Raw genomic sequence first — 19,689 nt, forward strand, 5'->3', positions numbered from 1 at the left:
TATTGCTTGCACTCGCTACTTTTTACTGGTACCATATCCTTTAACTTGTATGGTATCCAGTAAGGTGCCCGCTCTCTTAGTTTGATCGATTATTTGATCATTATCATCAGCCTTCCTAGTCAACAGCTGAACTATTGACTGTTTGATGGCCAACTGTAAAATATCAAAATAAAGAATATTGCCTCGGACCTTTATGATGAATGCCTCTGCGTCCTTTTTAGTAGCAAATAATGCCAGTCAGGTGGAAGGCTTGGAGAGTGAGATGTGATCCTGCAGAACCAGTTCAACTGCATGGAATCTAATATTGTGAATGCTGTGCCCTATATAGACTCATGCAGTCATGTATCGGATTGTGATACATTCTGATGTGTCAATATATAGCTCCCAATTTGTTGGAGAAGAAAAACCTTCAATAAAGAAAATTGTGGTGAAAATGTATTGAAATTACAGACGAGAGAGAGTAGAAGTTTTATGAGAGTGAATGAATGAGAAGGGAAGAGCTTGGCTCTATCGACTTATCCCCTTTAGTGAGGAGGATCTCCCAATGCCCCAGACTCCCATTGCCTTAGCAACAACCTTTTTATTGTTTGGCTTGATCCCTATTCAAACTATAGATCTGTGTTTTGTAGCCTCAGCATCCTGGCATCCCACTTTATTTATTGGTGACACGTGCCACTCATCTTTTGTGTGTATTGAGAATTGAGCAATAGAAGTAGACGGGTTCTAGATAATGGACCGGTGAGGAGCCTGTGGGATGCTTCGAACATGCTCTATTTCTAATATGGTGATATTTGACAACTTGGCCTCCTTCCTTTGATAATTCCTGGTAGAGAAATAATTTAGATCTCTTCACCTATCTTCTACATTAGATGTTTTCTCTTCTCTCATAGACTGTTATCTTCATGTGTTTTCCCGTTTCTTCTTCTGGGCGTTCCACAGTGAGATCTAAATTCAATGAAGATGACCTGTTCTTTGTTAATGCAATTTGGCTGTCCGAAGGGAGGTCCAACCGTAGAAGCAACCCTTTCATTAAAACTTCTCACTCATCTTTTCCTCAAAATTTTCACATACCATGAAGGGGCTAAAAATCTCAGGCTCACAAATACTGAATCCCAATAGAGAAAGGAAATGGGACAATGCTTCCATTGTACAAGCACTTTATACCTGGTCATCAATATTAAAAAGAATTAAACATGATTATTGTCTGAGAAAAGTGACATTGATTCAAGTAATTGTGACTTGCTGGATGCAAATTAATGAAGATCCAATCATTGAAGCACTTATGTTCTGCTGCAGGCCTCATTATATCATTTTCAAAAAATTACAAATGATTTGGAATTTTAATGTGGGTAAGCTTTCTAGGCCTGAAAGTATTAGTGCTTATTGACAATTGCATTCACCTCAAATTACGATCTACATTGTTAATTCGTTTTTTGTGATTGGGACAACATTTGCATCTTATTAGCTGATGACCTTGTTCACTAATCTAAAGGCATCTCCAAGAGTCTCAATGTTATACTCAAAATGGGGAAGGGAAACGAGCTGAAATGGAGTGATACAGAGACAAAGATGGTGAGTCCAGAGCACCAAGTAGAACTGGTCGGGCCTTTCTTAGAGGAGGAGGTCAAGGTGGCAATCAAGAGACTAAATAGTGAAAGGGCGCCATGCCCAGATGGCATTCCGGTATTCTTTTATAGCAAGTTTTAGGAGCTCGTTGGGTCTGATGTGATGGACGCATTCGAAGAATTTAGTCAAGGACAAGGTTGCATGGAGAGAATCAATAAAGCATGCCTCTTCCTTCTGCGGAGATGCCAAGGAGCCGCTAAGAATTGAGGACTATAGACTGATACGACAACAAGGTTGAGATCAAAATTGATGGGCACTGTAATGCAATTTTTCAATGTGAATTGATAATTCAAAGTCTCAAATCGTTCACAGAGCAATGGAGTGAGGTATAGAGAGATATTCCCAGGGTAGAGAAGAGAAGAAACACGAAGAGTGGAGGGAAATGGCAAAGGATTGGATGTGATATCGCCAGCGGGTTTATGCCCAGAGGGCCCACCAGCTGCCCAATTCGGGTATGCAGGCCCAGACCCCTTGATATCTTCAACGTTCTTGTGTCTCTTCTTCATCTAGGGTTCTTTCTGTCCTCCAAGACATCTTGTTTTTTTTACCCTAGATAAGGGTTCACTTTTACTCCCCTTCCTATCTTCCTGAACTTGCTTCCTATATCTCATCAAGTGTTCTCTCAGCCTGTTTATTCTCATGACGAGCGTCTCTGTGTCAGACCTATATATGATTTGTGCTGTCCACATTCGCTCCACCTCCTTGAAGTTGGCTTCTTGTAATCACGATCTGTCTAACTTGAAAGAAGGGGTCCGTCTATTTGCCTCGTTTTTCGCCAATACAATTGGGGTGTGGTTCAACAATGGTCACATCAATGACCTCACATCTGCAAACAAGGAATGCTGTCAAGTTGATTGAACACAAGAACATGTCCAATGTAGATCACATATCGCTTTCAGTCATGCTCCTCCGCATATTTACACAGTCCATTGGCCCCATTTTCCTGTAAGGCTGCGTCAGAGATGAATGGCCAAAAGTCTTTCGAGTCTGGATCTTTCCCTCCCTTGTCATTACTTCTGTCTCTTGCCTCTAGAATTACGTTGAAATCTCCCCCTAACAACATTGGAAACCCTTGGAAGATGGACGCCACTTATGCCAACTCCCTCCATAGGTTCGTCGTCCTTGTGGCATTCATTGAGCCATACACCGAGACAACTACCATCTCAAAATTATTGCTTTAGTTTGATTGCAGCAGCCCATTGACCCATCCAAGTGTCCAATTTAGAGAACATTGCTGCATTCCAAGCTACCTCTACTCGGCTGTCCACTGAAAAGCATTCTTTTTGAGCAACTTGGTCAATGGGGAAGCTATATTTGAATAAAGGTGTACAAATCTCCTGTAGTAATTGGTCAACCCCATAAACCCTCGCAATTGTTTTAGGTTAGTTGTGGTTGGCCAGTTCTGGGAGATTGTAGGTTAGATGGCCAGTTTTACTTTGATAGATTTTGAGATGAGCATATACTGAAATTCGGCAACAAGCCCCAGAGAGACGAACCGACTTTGATTGCCGATTTCAACGGGGAGATCTTCCGGTTTTCAGCCGGTACCAACCCGAGGAATGGTTAAAATGTGTTGAAAGATTCTTCCGACTTCATCCTATGGCAGATCACGACAAGCTACACTTGGTGGCATTGCATATGGATGACGCAGCTCTTACCTGGTTTATTCATACAGAGGAAATTTTCGGTATGATAACATGGAATTATTTCAAAAATCATTTTGAGGGCAGGTATGTGTCAGCTGTGCATGTTCTGCATCGCCAGTTGTTTGAAGTCCAACAGAAGAATTCTGTAAGTGAATACAGAACCGAATTTGAAGCTATTATTATTCAACTTCCGCTCCAGAGATTGAGAGTGCTTACCTCCAAGGGTTACTTCCAGAAATAAGAACCAAGGTGCTGTGCTACAGGCCTTATGGATTGCGAGAAATTATGGACCTATCGCTCAGAGCTGAAGCAGACCTGGGAGTTCTCTATAGAGCTTGGCAATCGGTACCTCCATATGCAGAGTTAACTCCGAACTCTGCTGTGTCTCTAAGACCAGTGACTATACCAACTTCAAGATCACAACCCAGTTTTAGTAATCAATACCAGCCACCAGTTTACAACAACCCAGTACAATCAACCATGAACAATCAGAACAGTCTCTGGAACATTCAGACTGATAAGCTTGAGAGGAGGAGAAATCTGAGGATCACACATACTGAATACCAACCGAGAAAAGATAAAGGGTTATGCTACTACTGAAATGACAAGTTTACACGGGACATAGATGCCGGAAAAACCTAAATCTGATTCTGGTGAGAGAAGGAGATGATATGACTGAGACTATTGAACCAGTGGAAGAAGAGGGTCTAATGCAGGCAGATGAAGAGCCCATTTCAGAAGGAGCTTTACTTTTAGCCAGAGTCAATTTTAGGCAGGCACAAAGACAGTCGGCTACCAGGGCATTAAAACTATGGGGTTCTATTAAAGGTTCCAACGTGGTGGTCTTGATAGATGGTGGAGCGACTCATAATTTCATCAATCCAGCCATTCTGGGTTACTTAGAAATTCCCATTATAGCTGGACCTCATTTTGATGTACTGTTGGGAGATGGCTATATGAGAACATCTCAGGGTGTTTGCCTTTATATAAATCTCTACTTGCAAGGTATGAACATCATCCAAGATTTTTTTCCATTATCTCTGGGAAGATTTGATGTGGTTCTAGTAGTACAATGGCTCAAAACTCTTGACTGGTTTTACTCTAACTACAACCTCCTAACTCTTAAAGAGTTATGGAAGAATAGGATTTACACCTTGCAGTCAGATCCTGAATTTCAAATAATTCGAAGCAAGAGGCAATTCCGAAGGCTACATGATTTATGCAATCCGAATCAAGCTCTGGTACTTACTCTTCAACTCTCACCTTTGATTTCGAATTATGAGGCTTTATATCCTTCAGTATTTGACACAACCATGCGACTACCTCCCAAAAGAGAGTTAGATCATCGAATACACTTGATACCAGGTTCTAAGCCAGTTAACTTGCAACCATATAGATATTCTTTCGTGCAAAAAATTAGATTGAAGCACTCATCAAAGAGATGTTAGAGGCCAAAATTATCAGACCTTCCACCAGTCCATTCTTGAGTCCTGCTTTACTGATTAAGAAGAAGAATAGGGAATGGAGAATCTGCATTGATCACAGAGCTTTGAATAAGATCACTGTTCCAAGTAGTTTTCCAATTCCAATAGTAGAAGAATTATTGGAGGAACTACATGGGGCAACAAGATTTACCAAATTAGATCTAAAGTCTGGGTATTACCTAATCAGAATGTATGAAGAAGATATATGTAAAACTGCTTTCAAAACGCATCAGGGTCATTATGAGTTTTTGGTCATGCCTTTTGGACTCTCAACAGCTCCTGCTACGTTTCAAGGGTTGATGAACTCCATCTTTCATCCATATTTGAGGAAAATCGTGCTTTTTTTTATGATATTCTGATTTACAGTAAATCTTTAGAAGAACACGAATTACATCTCAATCAGGTGTTGCAAATGCTGACAAAGCATCAGTTGAGTGTCAATATGAATAAATGTGATTTCCACAGAGATAGAATAGAATTTTTGGCCCATTGGGTTTCGACTGTTGGGGTCTCTACCGATGTGGGCAAGGTAGAGGCGGTACAAAACTGGCCAACCCCAACTAACCTAAAACAATTGCGGGGGTTTCTGGGGTTGATCAATTACTACAGGAGATTTGTACACCATTATTCAAAATAGCTTCCCCATTGGCCAAGTTGCTCAAAAAGAATGTTTTTCAATGGACAGCTGAGTAGAGGTAGCTTGGAATGCATCAATGTTCTCTAAATTGGACGCTTGGATGGGTCAATCAGCTGCTGCAATCAAACTCTACAGGCCCACCAAACATGTTCATATCCTCTGCAGAGTCGAGGGCTCGCACTAGTTGCATGGGATACCATATGCAGGCCCACCAAACATGGCGGACTTGGAGTGTTGCATATCCAAAGCATGAATACGACATTATTAAGAAAGTGGGTCACTAGGATCATGCAACCAAGCTATGACCTCACCATACGGATCTTGAGAGACAAGTATGTTCGGGGATTGAACTGGGATAAGAAAATAGCCCCAATCAAGGGGGCGTCAGCATTCTGGCAAGGGCTCAGACAAATCTTCCCCATGGTCTGGGAGTTCCCGATAGCCACAGACGAATAGGCGATGGCTCTCTCTTTAAATTTTGGATAGACCCCTGGTCATCGCGCAGCCCCTTGCGAGAAGCATTCCCTCGGCTATTTGCACTTGCGCAATGCCCCGAGGCAACGGTAGGTGAATGCTGGGACAGTATCTGGAATCCAAGGGTTGAAGGTGCCTTTTCAGACCAACGACTGACTGATTTCTTTGGCTTGCAACAAGCTCTAAATCAGATCTGCCCTAACCCAGGGGAATCAGATGGTTGGGATTGGACTAGATCTCCTTTCTCATTGGGGAAAGCCTATGCACGGATCCGACAGGGCAACGAGGAAGACAAAAATATGATCCAGGCATGTCGAGTCATCTAGCATCTTAAGGTTCCGCTTAAGGCGAAGATGTTTGGGTGGCTCTTGCTCTGAAAGAGACTGATGACCGACGTCTTTCTCAAGAGGATGTATCCAGATGCCCTGACAGTATGCATGTTGTGCACGAGTGATGACGAAGATTGTAATCATTTATTTTTTGGATGCCCTTTTGCACGCACAGTTTGGGCCACCCATGCACAGTTGGCGGTGAACATGTCATCAGAGGAGGCCTTTTGGGAGTCTATGCAGAGGACCGGTTCAGACATAGAGAAGTGGGGGGCCAAGCGCTAACAGTGCTCTGGAGAATCTGGCTATACAGAAATGAGGTGATCTTCCGAGGGGGAAGGCCTCTATAGACGGACTCGCCCATGAGGTAGAAGGTCTCCTATCATCATGGTTTTCCTTGTGACGGGGATGAAGAGGGAAGAGGAAAATGTATACATGTAATAGTCCTAGGGCTCGAACAATGTACTTGTCAGGTGGTTACCGATTTGTTCGGGTGACTGCCTCATATGTTTTCAAAAAAAAAAAACCACTACTCTGCTCAAGCATCCGACCATGTTGACTGCAAGGAATCCTTTGAGGAAACCTCTTACTACTGTGTTCCACTCTCTTGTCTTGCATCTGTCCAACATAGTTTCCTGAAAACACACAACCATGACTCCCCATTCTCTCAAGTACTTTCCCATTATCCCTCTCCCCCGCCCATCTCGAAGGTCTTGCACATTCAACGAGACACACTTCACGATTGAACATTGATTACTCTGCCACTGTTCTGTACCTGCTGCAGTCCCGCTGCATCAGTGCACTCTGTTACGTGGCAACCAATTGGAGGGTCGTTGTCCCCGTCATTCAGCATCCCCACCTTCTATGTCATATCCATGGTGACGATCTCCATGGCTTGTGCCCGAGAGGGGGTAGTCAACGGCTGGCCAAGATTCACCTTCATATTACCTCTTGTTTTCCCCCAGCCTCTAACATCAGACGACCACTTTTCCTGGCCGTCACCCATGCTACAATCCCTAACTCATGCTTAATGCTGAGTTTCTTCCTTAAATACACGATGTTGTCCACTGGATTTCCCCCTTTTTGGCTTGTCCTGGAGGCTGACCAGCAATTCTCGAACACCAATCAGATTCTGGTTTCGTTGTGTGTGTCAATTATTTTAGTTGTTGTGCTGCCTGAGGCTCGGCTGGTGCTCTCCTCAGAATAAGGTAGCTTAGTATGTATATTATTCCATGATGTCATTTATGATCCTCTTTTCTTGAGCTGTTGGTAAGCAGTTGATCAGTTAAAAGATAAAATACTGTTCTCTTTTGTTTAAGTGTATTTTGCTTAACATTGCACAATATCTTAATTACTGAGAGAAGCTAGGATTTATTGTGAAGTTGAATGATTCTGATGTATTTTTTATTTTATTCTGTGCTAGCTTCTGGCAATAAAGTCTTGTCATAGAAGAGGCATCACTCATAGAGACATCAAGCCAGGTGAGGATGAAAATAATAAAGTTTTTCTTGGTTAAAATTTCAACTACTAAAGAATTGGGATATTAAGTAATATTAAAGTCTTTCTTGGTTAAAATAATAAATTCTTTCTTGGTTAAAATTTCAAGTACTAAAGAATTGGGATATTAAGTAATATTGCCTTGTTTTAATGCATTTGAATAAGTTGATAAAATGTCAATGATTGTTGGAGACTGGTAGAACCTCAATCCCCTACGATGTAATATTCGAACTTCAACAAACATTGTCTCAATTTGTCAAACCTTTCTTGCAAAGAGTAGGGAATGGAAAATGGTATTCAGAGAGAGAGAGAGAGAGGGACACCACAACTAAAGAGTTTCCTTGCCGCTCAGGTTCCTCTTGCTCCATAGATCTAAGAAATATGGGGAAAAAAGAGATAGGGTTAGGGTTAGGGTTGGGGTTGGGGCAAGACCATAGAGGAAAAGAGAGCCAGGGAAGAGTTTAATTTTAACTTTTTTTGTCTTGTCCAAGTCATTTTCAACCCCCATTTTAGGTTCCACAAGGTCCACAACAGAACCTGGTTATTGGTCAGCTCCTTGTGGATGGCAACTACTGGGGTTCGACCTGGGCCCGTCTTCTTGTACAAATTGGATCATATTCTTAACAGACCAATTGTGCTACATCAGAACATCACTCTGCAGGAGAGAACATGAAAATGATCCATTTTTTCAATCAAGTGGCCAACTTAAATATGGTTCGAAAGACTGATGGATGTTAGACTGTAACAAGAGAAAGACCAAGAGAGAAGGGAGAGAGAGAAAGATGAAGGACGAGGAAAGATTTTAGGATAGGAAGAGAGGGAGTTGCAAGAAATAATTTCACTGGAGAACTTATAGTTGGCCCTCAAGATATGGGCTCCTTTTGTATAGTTTACAAACACTAAAAATCCTAAATAACTTAACTACCCCTTCTCACTTTGACGGTTTTTACATGTACAATCCCAAATTGTGTATGCAAGCAGGAGAAGGTAGAGAGAGGGAGAGTAGACATGCAGAAGGACAATGCTACTGTCTGCCTGGGGAGTTTCACGTCTCTTTATATTTCCCATTTGTTGATGTTCCATCAAGAATGTACCGTAATGGTCTCGATTTATAAGAGCCCTTTAGGCACACACTTATTACTCTATTGGGCTTGACTTAAGTGACCCATCACATCTATCATTTATAGATGGGGTCCCCTGATTGTATCAGGCAATACAGTATGATTATTTTTTTGTCCTATTAGGGTTTTGTCTGGCACCTCAGGAGAAGAAGACGGCTTTGCCATAGTCAACTTCAGAAGCTTGAGCTGACAGCTGCAGTGATTAGATTGCATAAAGGCTCAAATCACATGATGTTTGGTAGTTTGCTTTTAGATCTCAGAGATTGTATAATGAACTCACTTTCATCATTTATCATAATTACAGTTTGGCAGAACAGGTTTTGAAGACTACAGTGCAAATTAGGAGCGGTCTCATGTGGGTTTTGGGAAATAGTATTTCATGGAGGCGAGAGTCTTGGAGCCAGAAATGGCCCTAGACTGGAGGTCCCCCACAAATCATAGAATGTGCACAATACTCGATATGCATAGGGATTTGACTCTGCCATTCGTGCCAGAGCGAATTGATTTGGCTTTATCCCTGGTTTCTTCTGTTGAGTTATTCGTATCTCTATTTGGTTGTTGTTTAGATTGCTGGATTCTTGAAGACATTGCCAATATTTGCAATTATTTTTGAATTTTTCTCATTTGATATATTGTTTGAGCAAGATCCTTTCTCGGATCTTAACAGTGTCCTGGTTCTCTTCAGTAATTGTGTATAATATCAAAATAAATAAGATGTATGACTCAAAAATTAAAAATGTATAGAATTGGGATGTGGAATCATGACTGTCCTCTTAAAAACAACTTCTAGAACAAATATTTACAACCAAAGGTCTTGTGATAGTTGGGATCTGACTTTCTCATGTGGGTAAAAAATATGTAAGAATGCTGACCGCAGTTTATCTGAATGACCTACTTTCTGGATGGAAGACTTAATTTAATGTATTTAAGAAGAATATGATTGTTTTCTGTGGATCAAGGGATGAACTTTTTTCTTTCTCTTGTAGAGAACATGATTGTGTGCTTTGAGGACATTAACTCTGGAAAATGTGAAAGAGTTACCCCAACAAGGCAGAATTCGCACCCCGCTAGAGTGTATGTATTCCTTGTCTTATTGTTTTGTGATATCTTTTTCTATCCTTTACTCTCAAATATCTCTGTTTGAACTGCTGAGATTCTCTGGACCATGCTTCTCATTTAGTCGTAGGAGTGTCTCTCAGCCTCAATTATCAAAACTTGAGTTATATACAGTAGGAGGTTTTTGTTTTCTACAAAATGTGTTTTTCTACATTTTTCCTGAAGACTGTCTTTTCACATGAAAAAATATAAACTGATTCTGTTGTAAAATTCATCGCTAAAAATAAGCATTTCTTATCAAGATTAATGCCGAGTGGTTTTTGGTGATGATCAGAACTAATCTTTTTTGGGAATCCATCATTTTTAAGAAATCATGTGATGTCTTTTTCTTAACTTGGACATTTATGTATTGTACGTCTTTTTGGCCTCTAGGCGAATAATTGACTTTGGAAGTGCAGTTGACGAGTTCACTCTGAAGAATCTTTATGGTTCTGGCCCCTCGAGGTGGTTACGATTTGCCTTTTGTTTTCCATTTTTTCTTTCCTTTATTTTTTATTATACGTGATGTTTCTCTGATATGATGAACATCTAACTAATGTTACACATTTCGTCATGGAAGCAGCATATCCTTCTGGAAGCATCTGATGTACCAGTATGCAGGATGTCAATAAGGAACATGATCATAGAAGCCCAAGAATCAGTCAGTGCTTTGCTGTTACAGTTTATGACAGCTAAATAATAGATTATATCAAGGGCTGGGCTGTTAGAGCCTATACCCAGTAGGGGAGAGTGAAAGTAAGAGGAAGAAAAAATAGAGCACGAGGGCATAAAAATGAAGAATAGAAAAGACGGAGTAGGAGTAAGTGCGCCAAGATAAGCTGGCAACACAACCCCCGTCAAGCTGTTATTTCAGAGAATTTTACTTCACTTTGTGTCATTTACGGTCACGACCATACTGTTGAAGTGCACAAGTAAGAATGTCCCTTCCCGCGATAGATAATGGCGATATAATAATGTATGGTAAAAACTTGATTTGGGGACGCCCATATTCTTTGTTCTTTGCATTAATAAAATAAACCTTTCACTAAGAGGCTGCGATACTGTTGTAATTAACAGTCCCTCAGCGGCTCAACTTCTTCCACTCCAGTGCCTTGTCCTGTCCTCTCTCATAAGTCTTAGGTTTACAAACCAAAAAATGATGTATGGTTTATTCGTGACGGCTGGTTTAAATACCACCCGATACATATAAGTGGGCTGGCCCCACTCGTCTTTTGAGACTTATTCTCATGTGTGAGAATAAGCGAGTTAATTGTTAAGTCATGTGGGTCTACATATGGTACTCGGTCCACATGCATACAAAATTTGACATAATAGAATGACTCAAGCAATAAAGATACACATTCATTTTACATACATTTATAATACCCTCACATAGTTGATAGGCTGAAGTGATGTTGATATAAAATTTCTTTGGAAATATCTGCATCCTAAAAGGAATTTTTACATCCAACTGGAGGAGATGTTATCCATAAAATTTGACAGTTTGGACCTATACTCTATGGTACGAGAAATGTTCCCAAATAATCAACATCATGTACATGGGCAAAACTCTAGTCAACAACACAAGATCTGTCAACAGTGCCATCCAGCTTGTACTTGATCAGGTACACATAGCCTTACCCTAGAGTTTTCTACCCGTTAGGAAGAGAACATACTCTATATGATTCTTGAACAGGCCAACATCTCTTCATCCATTGCATTCTTCCTCTGTTGATTTCTCAGGGATTCTGCAGTGTCTGTTGAAATTGCATGTTGATCCGTTGTAGATAGGAAGGTTCTCTTCAATCACAGAACTCTGACCAAAAGTGAGAAGAGTCCTGGGGTGATCTACAGAGTAATGATAAAATCTCGGAAAAAGCATGACATGCCAACATAAAAGTTCTCTCCAATCTCTGAAGGCTGGTTGATGGGAATTAGAAATACTTATTGTAAAAACAACCTGGAGGGGATGCTTTCCAAGTTGACTAAGAATACTGAAGCTATGGTCCAAGTTTAGCATATTCTTCAGGAAGCAGTTGATAAGTGGGCATATAGCTAATCAAGGCGCAGATAAGAATCAACAAACATATAATCACTTATTGCCTCTCCACTAGGATTAACGACTAATAAATGCTGGATATAGGCCCATAAGTCAAGAGCCGAAGGAGAAAAAAATTAGGATGTAGCTGAAGTATATAAGGCCTAAATTAAAAAAATGATAGGAGTAAGCCTATATAAGTGTTATGCTCCTTCCTAGATCGTTCTGAAGAGCAAATTGATAGCACGGATTCAAGAAAGGGAATCTTGAGAGTTCCCGTCCACAATAGAAATTCCACAAGATTGTCGATTGAAGGTGTTCCAAGAACAAGAAAAGAGAAGAAGAGAAATGGAAGAACTAGAAGACCGGCCACGTTGATCTCCTCCCTCTGATTCGAGCGACTCCCGCTCTCCAGGCTCACAACTCTGTAACTGAAAATTCAAGAATGCCCTTATTTCTCATTGGGCCTTTATTTATAGGCAACTGTGTTGACCGAAGGTGAGCAGGTTGACCGACGAGGTTTGTTCCTCTGGTAGGTCCAAGGCAGGACCGTAACAATAAGCTAGCATAACAAGAAAAATTTGCATGAATCGGCCTGCTGGAAACTGACTGCATGAGGGTGAAAATTCAAAAGCATATGCTTGTCTACAATCTATATGGTAGGGAATGAAAATTCATGTGACAAGAAATTAGATCACCAATCCCATGCTACGATTATGCATACACCAATTTCCTGATCCTGATCTTGGGTAGCACTATTATGTGCTTAGTAGTACAGGAGGGATAGTTTGGACCTAGAATGAGTGCAATGCACAACTGAAATGGACCAATTGGTGAGCTATGGCTCAACCCTGGGTTGTACATGCATACAGTGGACCTATTGGCATCAAGATTGTACTGCAGAAAACATGTTGTTGATATGATTATTACGTTTCTTTATTTTTCTCTCTCCTGTTAGCCCATTAAGGGCCCTATCTCTAGTCAGCCCATTAGGGCTCCCTTTAAAACCCTGTAATCTCTTTCATTTCATTATTAAGAAGTATTGTTTTCTTGTTCACATGGTATCAGAGCCCTAACCCTAACCCTAATCTGGGTTTCCTGGGCTTGACCTTGCGCTCCGATCTCTGGCGGTTCTCACGACCGCCTGATCTCGCGCTCCGGTCCATCGCCGTCCGCTGTATCCTGCACCGGGGGTCGCGTGCAGCAGTTCGCCACGCCCAGCAGCCAGCCGCCCGCCGCGAGCAACCGCCTGCCGTGCGCAGCTGCCAGCCGCGCACGGTCGCCCGCCGCGCGCAGCCTCCCGGCGCGCGCAGCAACCAGCCGCACGCGGCCGCTCGCCGCGCACAGCTGCCCGGCGTGAGCAGCCGCCCGCCGTGCGCAGCTGCCAGCCGCGCCGGTCGCCGCGCGCGCGCAGCCTCGCGCGCGCAGCAACCAGCCGCGACGCGCCGCCGCGCGCGCCGCCCGGCGTGAGCAGCCGCCCGCCGTGCGCAGCTGCCAGCCGCGCGACGGTCGCCCGCCGCGAAGCCTCCCGGCGCGCAGCCAGCCGCGCCAGCACAGCGCGCGGCTTCGTCCGCATCGACCTGCCTCGGTCCATGCCGCGAGCCGCATCCGCCGCACCGTGTATCTGCCTCAGTCGAGCCATCAGCTCTTGCAGATCCCACCGCGCGGTGCAGTTGTTTCTTGTGGCTGGTTCAGCACCTCCTGACTGTGATCTACTCTGATTGAGCCACCGGATTCTACAATGACGAATCCGGTTGCTGCTGATTCGCCAGAAGCCCAGACCTCTACTGTTACGCTAGACTCGACGCCGGTATCTACGCCACATGCAGCTGCAGTGCCTCTTGAGCCCGGGAATTGGTCGTCCTCTCCTGGGCCATTCTCTCTGCCTAGGATGCCTCCGGATGGTATGTTTACTGGATTTAATCTTCTGCAATGGCGCCAGTACGTCCAGATCACTTTAAAGGGGCGTCTCATGCGCCATCTTCTAGAAGACAGACCTCCCCGGACCGATCCCAAGTATTATGACTGGCTGGACGTTGAGGGGGTAGTTCATCGCTGGCTCTTGGACAGTATTTCACCCAGTGTTAAAGATGAATTCCTGTCTCTAGAGTCGGCTCGGGCGGTCTGGGAAGCGGCACTCGAGAGCCACTCCAAGAAGCACAACATTGCGACTCTGTACGAATTGGTGCATCGTGCCGCCAACCAGCGTCAAGGAGACCGGTCTATCATGGAGTACAGTACGGAGCTCATTTCGTTGTGGAATGAGATTGACCACTACATGCCGCCCGACCCTCATTCGGTGGACCGCAAATATACTCTTCAACTTCGGGTTTTCCAGTTTCTTATGGGACTGAACCCGGAATATGAAGCGGTACGGGCTCAGCTTATACATCGGGAGACTGGTCCTACCTTCAAGGATGCGCTCCGCAGTGTGAGGGTTGAAGAATCTCGCTTTCAGCAGGCCCAGAACTCGGCTTCGGCACTTGTAGCTCAGTCCTCTTCGTCTGCGCGCCCATCGACGACTACACCACCCAGTTCTTTGCCGCGTGGTCAGACTTCTCGGACGGAGGATTCTCCGAAGGGTGATCCTTCGCTGTTTTTTCAACTACTGCAAGAAGCGAGGTCACTCTAAGGAGACGTGCTACAAGCTTCAACGGAAACGCATGCAGCAGAGTAACCTTGCTACTGTCGCACCTGCTGCCGGTCCCGTGCCTACTCTGGGTCAAGTACCTATGCCATATGGTCTTCTCCCGCCCTCGCCCGCCAGCTTTACTCCGGAAGTAATGGAACGTCTACGCCAATTGCTGGATCCTCCAGTCGTGGGATCATGCTCCTTGGCCCACGCAGGTATGTCCACCGATCTTCCTACACCTCCATCCCCTTCTGGCCATTCTCCTTTCTCTTCTACTTGGCTCCTTGATTCCGGTGCCACCGCCCACATGACTCCTAATCCAAGAGCCTTTGTGACTTATGAACCCGTCCCTGGATCCTCCAAAGTCAAAACAGCCTCCGGCGATCTTCTCACCGTGGCGGGTATTGGACGTGTGGCTATTTCCTCTTCTATGCATCTACCTAAAGTTCTTCATGTTCCACGTCTTACTCATCATCTTCTCTCCTTATCTAGCCTTGTTCGCGACTTGAACCAAGACCTTACATTCTCTCCTACTTCATGTTTTTATCGTGATAAGGTGTCGGGGAGGACGATTTCCATTGCTGAGGAGCATGAGGGGCTCTATCTTGTTCGACCTCGTTCGACTTCTTTTGCTGCTGCTGCTGCGGCAGTTTCCCTTTCGACTTCCCACGAGCGTTTGTGGCTTCTTCATCGACGTCTAGGCCATCCTTCTTTTGCTACTCTTTATCGTCTTTTCCCCAAACTTTTTCAAGGCCATTCTGTGGACCGTTTTGTTTGTAATGCTTGTCGAATTGCGAAACATCATCGCACTACGTATCCTATCTCTTCTTCTCATTCTTTGACCCCATGCTCCCTTATTCACACCGATGTGTGGGGACCATTCCCTATTCACAGCACTTCCGGCTCTCGATGGCTATGCATCTTCATTGACGATGCAACTCGTTTCACGTGGGCATATTTCTTAAAGAACAAATCGGAGATATCACGTGTCATTCCTCAATTCTACTCACTTGTCCAGACTCAATTTTCTACATCGATTCGTCGCTTCCGCTCCGACAATGCTAAAGACTACGTTAACACTTCGTTAAGCACTTTCTTTCGAGACAAAGGCATTATCCATGAAACCTCTTGCCCTTATACACCCCAGCAAAATGGCGTTGCCGAAAGAAAATTCCGCCACATCTTTGACATGACTCGGAGCCTTCTCTTCCATATGCATGTGCCCAAGTATTTTTGGGGGGAAGCCGTCTCCACCGCCATCCATCTCCTCAACCGCCTTCCGTCTCGAGTGCTTGACTATTCCACTCCTATTGACCGTCTTCAGCATGTCTTTCCCACTCTCTCTCTCCGAACTAATCTCACCCCTCGTGTATTTGGATGTGTCTGCTATGCGCCTAACCATCAACTTGGTCGTGATAAACTGGATCCTCGTGCTATCAAATGTGTGTTTGTTGGTTATTCTTCCACCCAAAAAGGGTATTTATGCTATCATCCACCCTCTTGTCGGTTTGTCGTCACCAAAGATGCCACGTTTGATGAATTTCTTCCCTACTATTCCTCCTCTTCTCCAGAACCACCATCGTCCACATCTCCATCCGATCCACTTGAATTCCTAATTCTTCCTCCACCATCTCCTCCGTCATCCGTCTCTAGTCCCTCTTCGCCGGCCCCGACAGAAGTGTCTCCTCCTGTTGCTCCTCCAGAGATTGTGCCTCCCGACCCGTCTCCGGCCGCCGTCTCAGTCCCTCCTGTGGAGACTCCTCCTGTCCCTGCTGCTGAATTCCCCTCTTCTGCCGAAACTTCTTCGATTCCACCGCTTCCTATACGTCGCTGCCCGCCTGAAAAACGCTACGGTATTACTCTTGCTCGTCGAAAACCTTGGGTTGCTTCTTCTTCTCCAGCTGTCCCGCCTCCCTCTTCCTCCACCCCTCCAGAAACCTCCTCATTAGCCGTGCTGCCCTCGTCTCGTTCTTCTCCTCTCTATCCATTAGAGGCATCCATCTCATCTCACCGTCTCTCACCATCCTATCATGCCCTTCTCACCTCACTTGATGCCACTTCCCTTCCAAAGACGGTGGAAATTGCCCTTTCGTTTCCGCATTGGCGTCAGGCTATGGCGGAGGAGCTTCATGCTCTTGCTCAAAATGAGACGTGGGATCTGGTTCCTCTACCGGCCGGGAAGCATCTAGTGGGTAGCCGTTGGGTGTATGCTGTGAAGCATAATTTCGACGGTTCTATTGAGAGGCACAAAGCCCGGGTTGTGGCGCAAGGGTTTACTCAGAAGCATGGCATTGATTATCAGGAGGCATTTGCCCCCGTCGCCAAGCTGAATACGGTGCGGATCTTATTGGCCCTTGCTGCGGATTGTGGCTGGATTTTGCAGCAATATGATGTGAAGAACGCTTTTCTGCATGGTGATTTGACTGAGGAGATCTACATGGCATTACCTCCTGGCTACACTTCCTTAGTGCCGTTGTCTCCAAAGTCTGTTGTCTGTCGCCTGAAGAAAGCACTATATGGCTTGAAGCAATCTCCTCGAGCGTGGTTTGGTCGTTTCACGATGGCCATGAAGCGCCGTGGATACCGTCAGTGTAATGGAGATCACACCCTCTTCTACCGCCATTCCACGTCAGGGGGAGTCGCTATTCTTCTTGTGTACGTGGATGACATCATTCTTACGAGTGATGATACGGCGACCATTACGGAGCTGGCTATGTATCTTTCGTCAGAATTTGCTATTCGCCATCTTGGCCCGTTGAGGTACTTTCTTGGTATAGAGGTGGCATATTCTTGGCGGGATCTTTATTTGTCAGAGAAAGTATACGGTGGACCTTCTCTGTGAGCTTGGAAAGGAGGACTCCAAGCCTGCTTCGACACCGATTGATGCGAACCATCGACTTGGTGCCGATGCGGATGAGGAGCTTGCTGAGCCTGGACCATATAGAAGACTTGTGGGCAAACTGATTTATCTCACCCACACTCGTCCGGACATTGCATATTCAGTGGGTGTTCTGAGTCAGTTTATGCAGACTCCTCGCAGAGCCATTTTCATGCTGCTCATCGTCTCTCCGTTTCCTGAAGGGCACCATTGGCCGTGGACTATTGTTTCGTCGCCATACCGGCCTGCGTCTCGAAGTCTACACCGACGCAGATTATGCTGGCTCTGTGGTTGATCGTCGGTCCACATCTGGATATTGCACCTTCGTGGGCCGCAATCCGATTACTTGGAGGAGCAAGAAGCAGAAAGTGGTCTCCCGATCAAGTGCTGAAGCGGAGTTTCGTGCCCTTGCGCATGGTCTGTGTGAAGCACTTTGGATTACCCAGCTTCTTCGTGAGCTACGGTGTCCAGTTATCTCCCCTGTCCAGCTGTTCTGCGACAACAAATCGGCGATTAGCATTGCTCATGACCCCGTTCAGCATGATCGTACAAAGCACATTGAGATTGATCGCCATTTCATCAAAGAGAAGCTTGAATCGGGAGATTTTTGCACGCCATATGTTCCGTCCGCTGAACAACTTGCAGATATCTTCACCAAAAGGCTTCATGCCCCTAGGTTTGAGGAGCTCTGTTCCAAGCTGGGTGTGGAAAACATCCATGCTCCAGCTTGAGGGGGAGTGTTGATATGATTATTACGTTTCTTTATTTTTCTCTCTCCTGTTAGCCCATTAAGGGCCCTATCTCTAGTCAGCCCATTAGGGCTCCCTATAAAACCCTGTAATCTCTTTCATTTCATTATTAAGAAGTATTGTTTTCTTGTTCACACATGTCAAGTTGAAGATGCTGGCAAGGAGCAGGACAATTGTGGTTGTTCAATATTTACTATACCACGGAGGGTGTGGTGAGGCACTGATGAGGATGTTGGCAGATTCACATCGACTGATAAGAACCTTGATCTAGGTTCGTATCGGGAGGAGAGTAGAGGACGAGGAGGGTAGAATTTCCTGGGTTAGAGAGGTGAAACGGGAATGATAAGAGGGGTCGAACAGAGGGGGTAGAGGGGTCGACCAGGGACGAGCCGGCTGAAGATCTGGTGAGACGATCACAAGGATAGGGGATCGTTGACGGTCAAGGGGACGGGACCGAGACGAAGAGGATTGAGATAGTGAGCCAAGAGGCCAATCTTACCTTCAGTCTTGACTGCCCTCCTCAAGGGAGGGCTACACATACTTATAAGAAAAGGAGACGATCTACCCTAAACATGAAATGACTAAAATGCCCCTAATGGGCTAAAATCCCTAAGATACCCTTCGGGGGTAGAGGATTATATCATCGACCCTATGCAAAAACCCCAATTCACAGGAGCCATAGGCACATTGGCAACCACCAATTTATGATGGTTGATGGGGCAGCTATTCGATCCTCTTCATGTACAATTTTTAACTACATCAAATGTGGGCGCCCAATTTCAAGATAAAGATAATATGTTTCAGTATCTCATGCTCATAATTACGTTGGTCATAAGAATAGATGGGCTTGACTGGATCACTTTAGCCCAGTCAGACCGTTAACAATTAGGCAAAACTTTGTTCAAAAAAAAATTATGCAAAACTTATCTTGGGAGAACCCTGAACATATATGGGTCGTAGTAATAATGAGGAGACTAAATGAAGATATCAAAATTGTTGGGGGTGGGGAGGAATCCTACAAAGAATGTGAGAAGGTAATGGGATCAAGATTCAAATACTTTTAACCCCATGTACAGAATATGCTCACCTTAGAGTTTCACTGGAAAATTTTACCTCTCCTCCTTTTGTTCTAGCTAGTATTTACAGGAGTTGCTTGAATCCGAAAAGAATATGCTGCTTTTCTGGTCCTCATTAATAACAAGGGATTCAGGAGAGCTTTAATTCTATATTATAATTATTATCGTGTTCCTTTTATCATACCACAATCACCCTTTCCGTCAAAAAATTGAGAATAGGTGGTTTTATGTTCTCTGATTTGGAGTCTACTCTCTGACGTTTGTTACTCCACTGTACTCAATTGGTTGAGCCTCAAATTTTCTTTCCTTTATCCCCCATATTGCATCATCTATGTGCATACTATTGAATAAAAACAATTTAATGTCTTATTTTTTTACTGATTTATTCCACTATCCATTATCATGTT

General features: G+C 44.3%; 1 protein-coding gene across 4 annotated transcripts in view; it reads left to right on the forward strand.

Annotated features, from left to right (window-relative positions):
- The window catches only part of LOC144702789 (putative inactive protein kinase At3g63330), an 81,595-nt gene that overhangs the window by 49,691 nt on the left and 12,215 nt on the right, over nucleotides 1-19,689 (forward strand). For all 4 annotated transcript variants that reach the window (XM_078574841.1, XM_078574842.1, XM_078574845.1 and 1 more), the window contains 3 exons: nucleotides 7,620-7,677; nucleotides 9,801-9,888; nucleotides 10,303-10,374. In XM_078574841.1, the coding sequence (XP_078430967.1) occupies nucleotides 7,620-7,677; nucleotides 9,801-9,888; nucleotides 10,303-10,374 (218 nt within the window). The remainder of the gene's footprint in view (nucleotides 1-7,619; nucleotides 7,678-9,800; nucleotides 9,889-10,302; nucleotides 10,375-19,689) is intronic.

Source organism: Wolffia australiana, chromosome 4 (genome assembly GCF_029677425.1).
Source record: "Wolffia australiana isolate 7733 chromosome 4, ASM2967742v1".
In the NCBI taxonomy this organism is placed as follows: Eukaryota; Viridiplantae; Streptophyta; class Magnoliopsida; order Alismatales; family Araceae; genus Wolffia; species Wolffia australiana.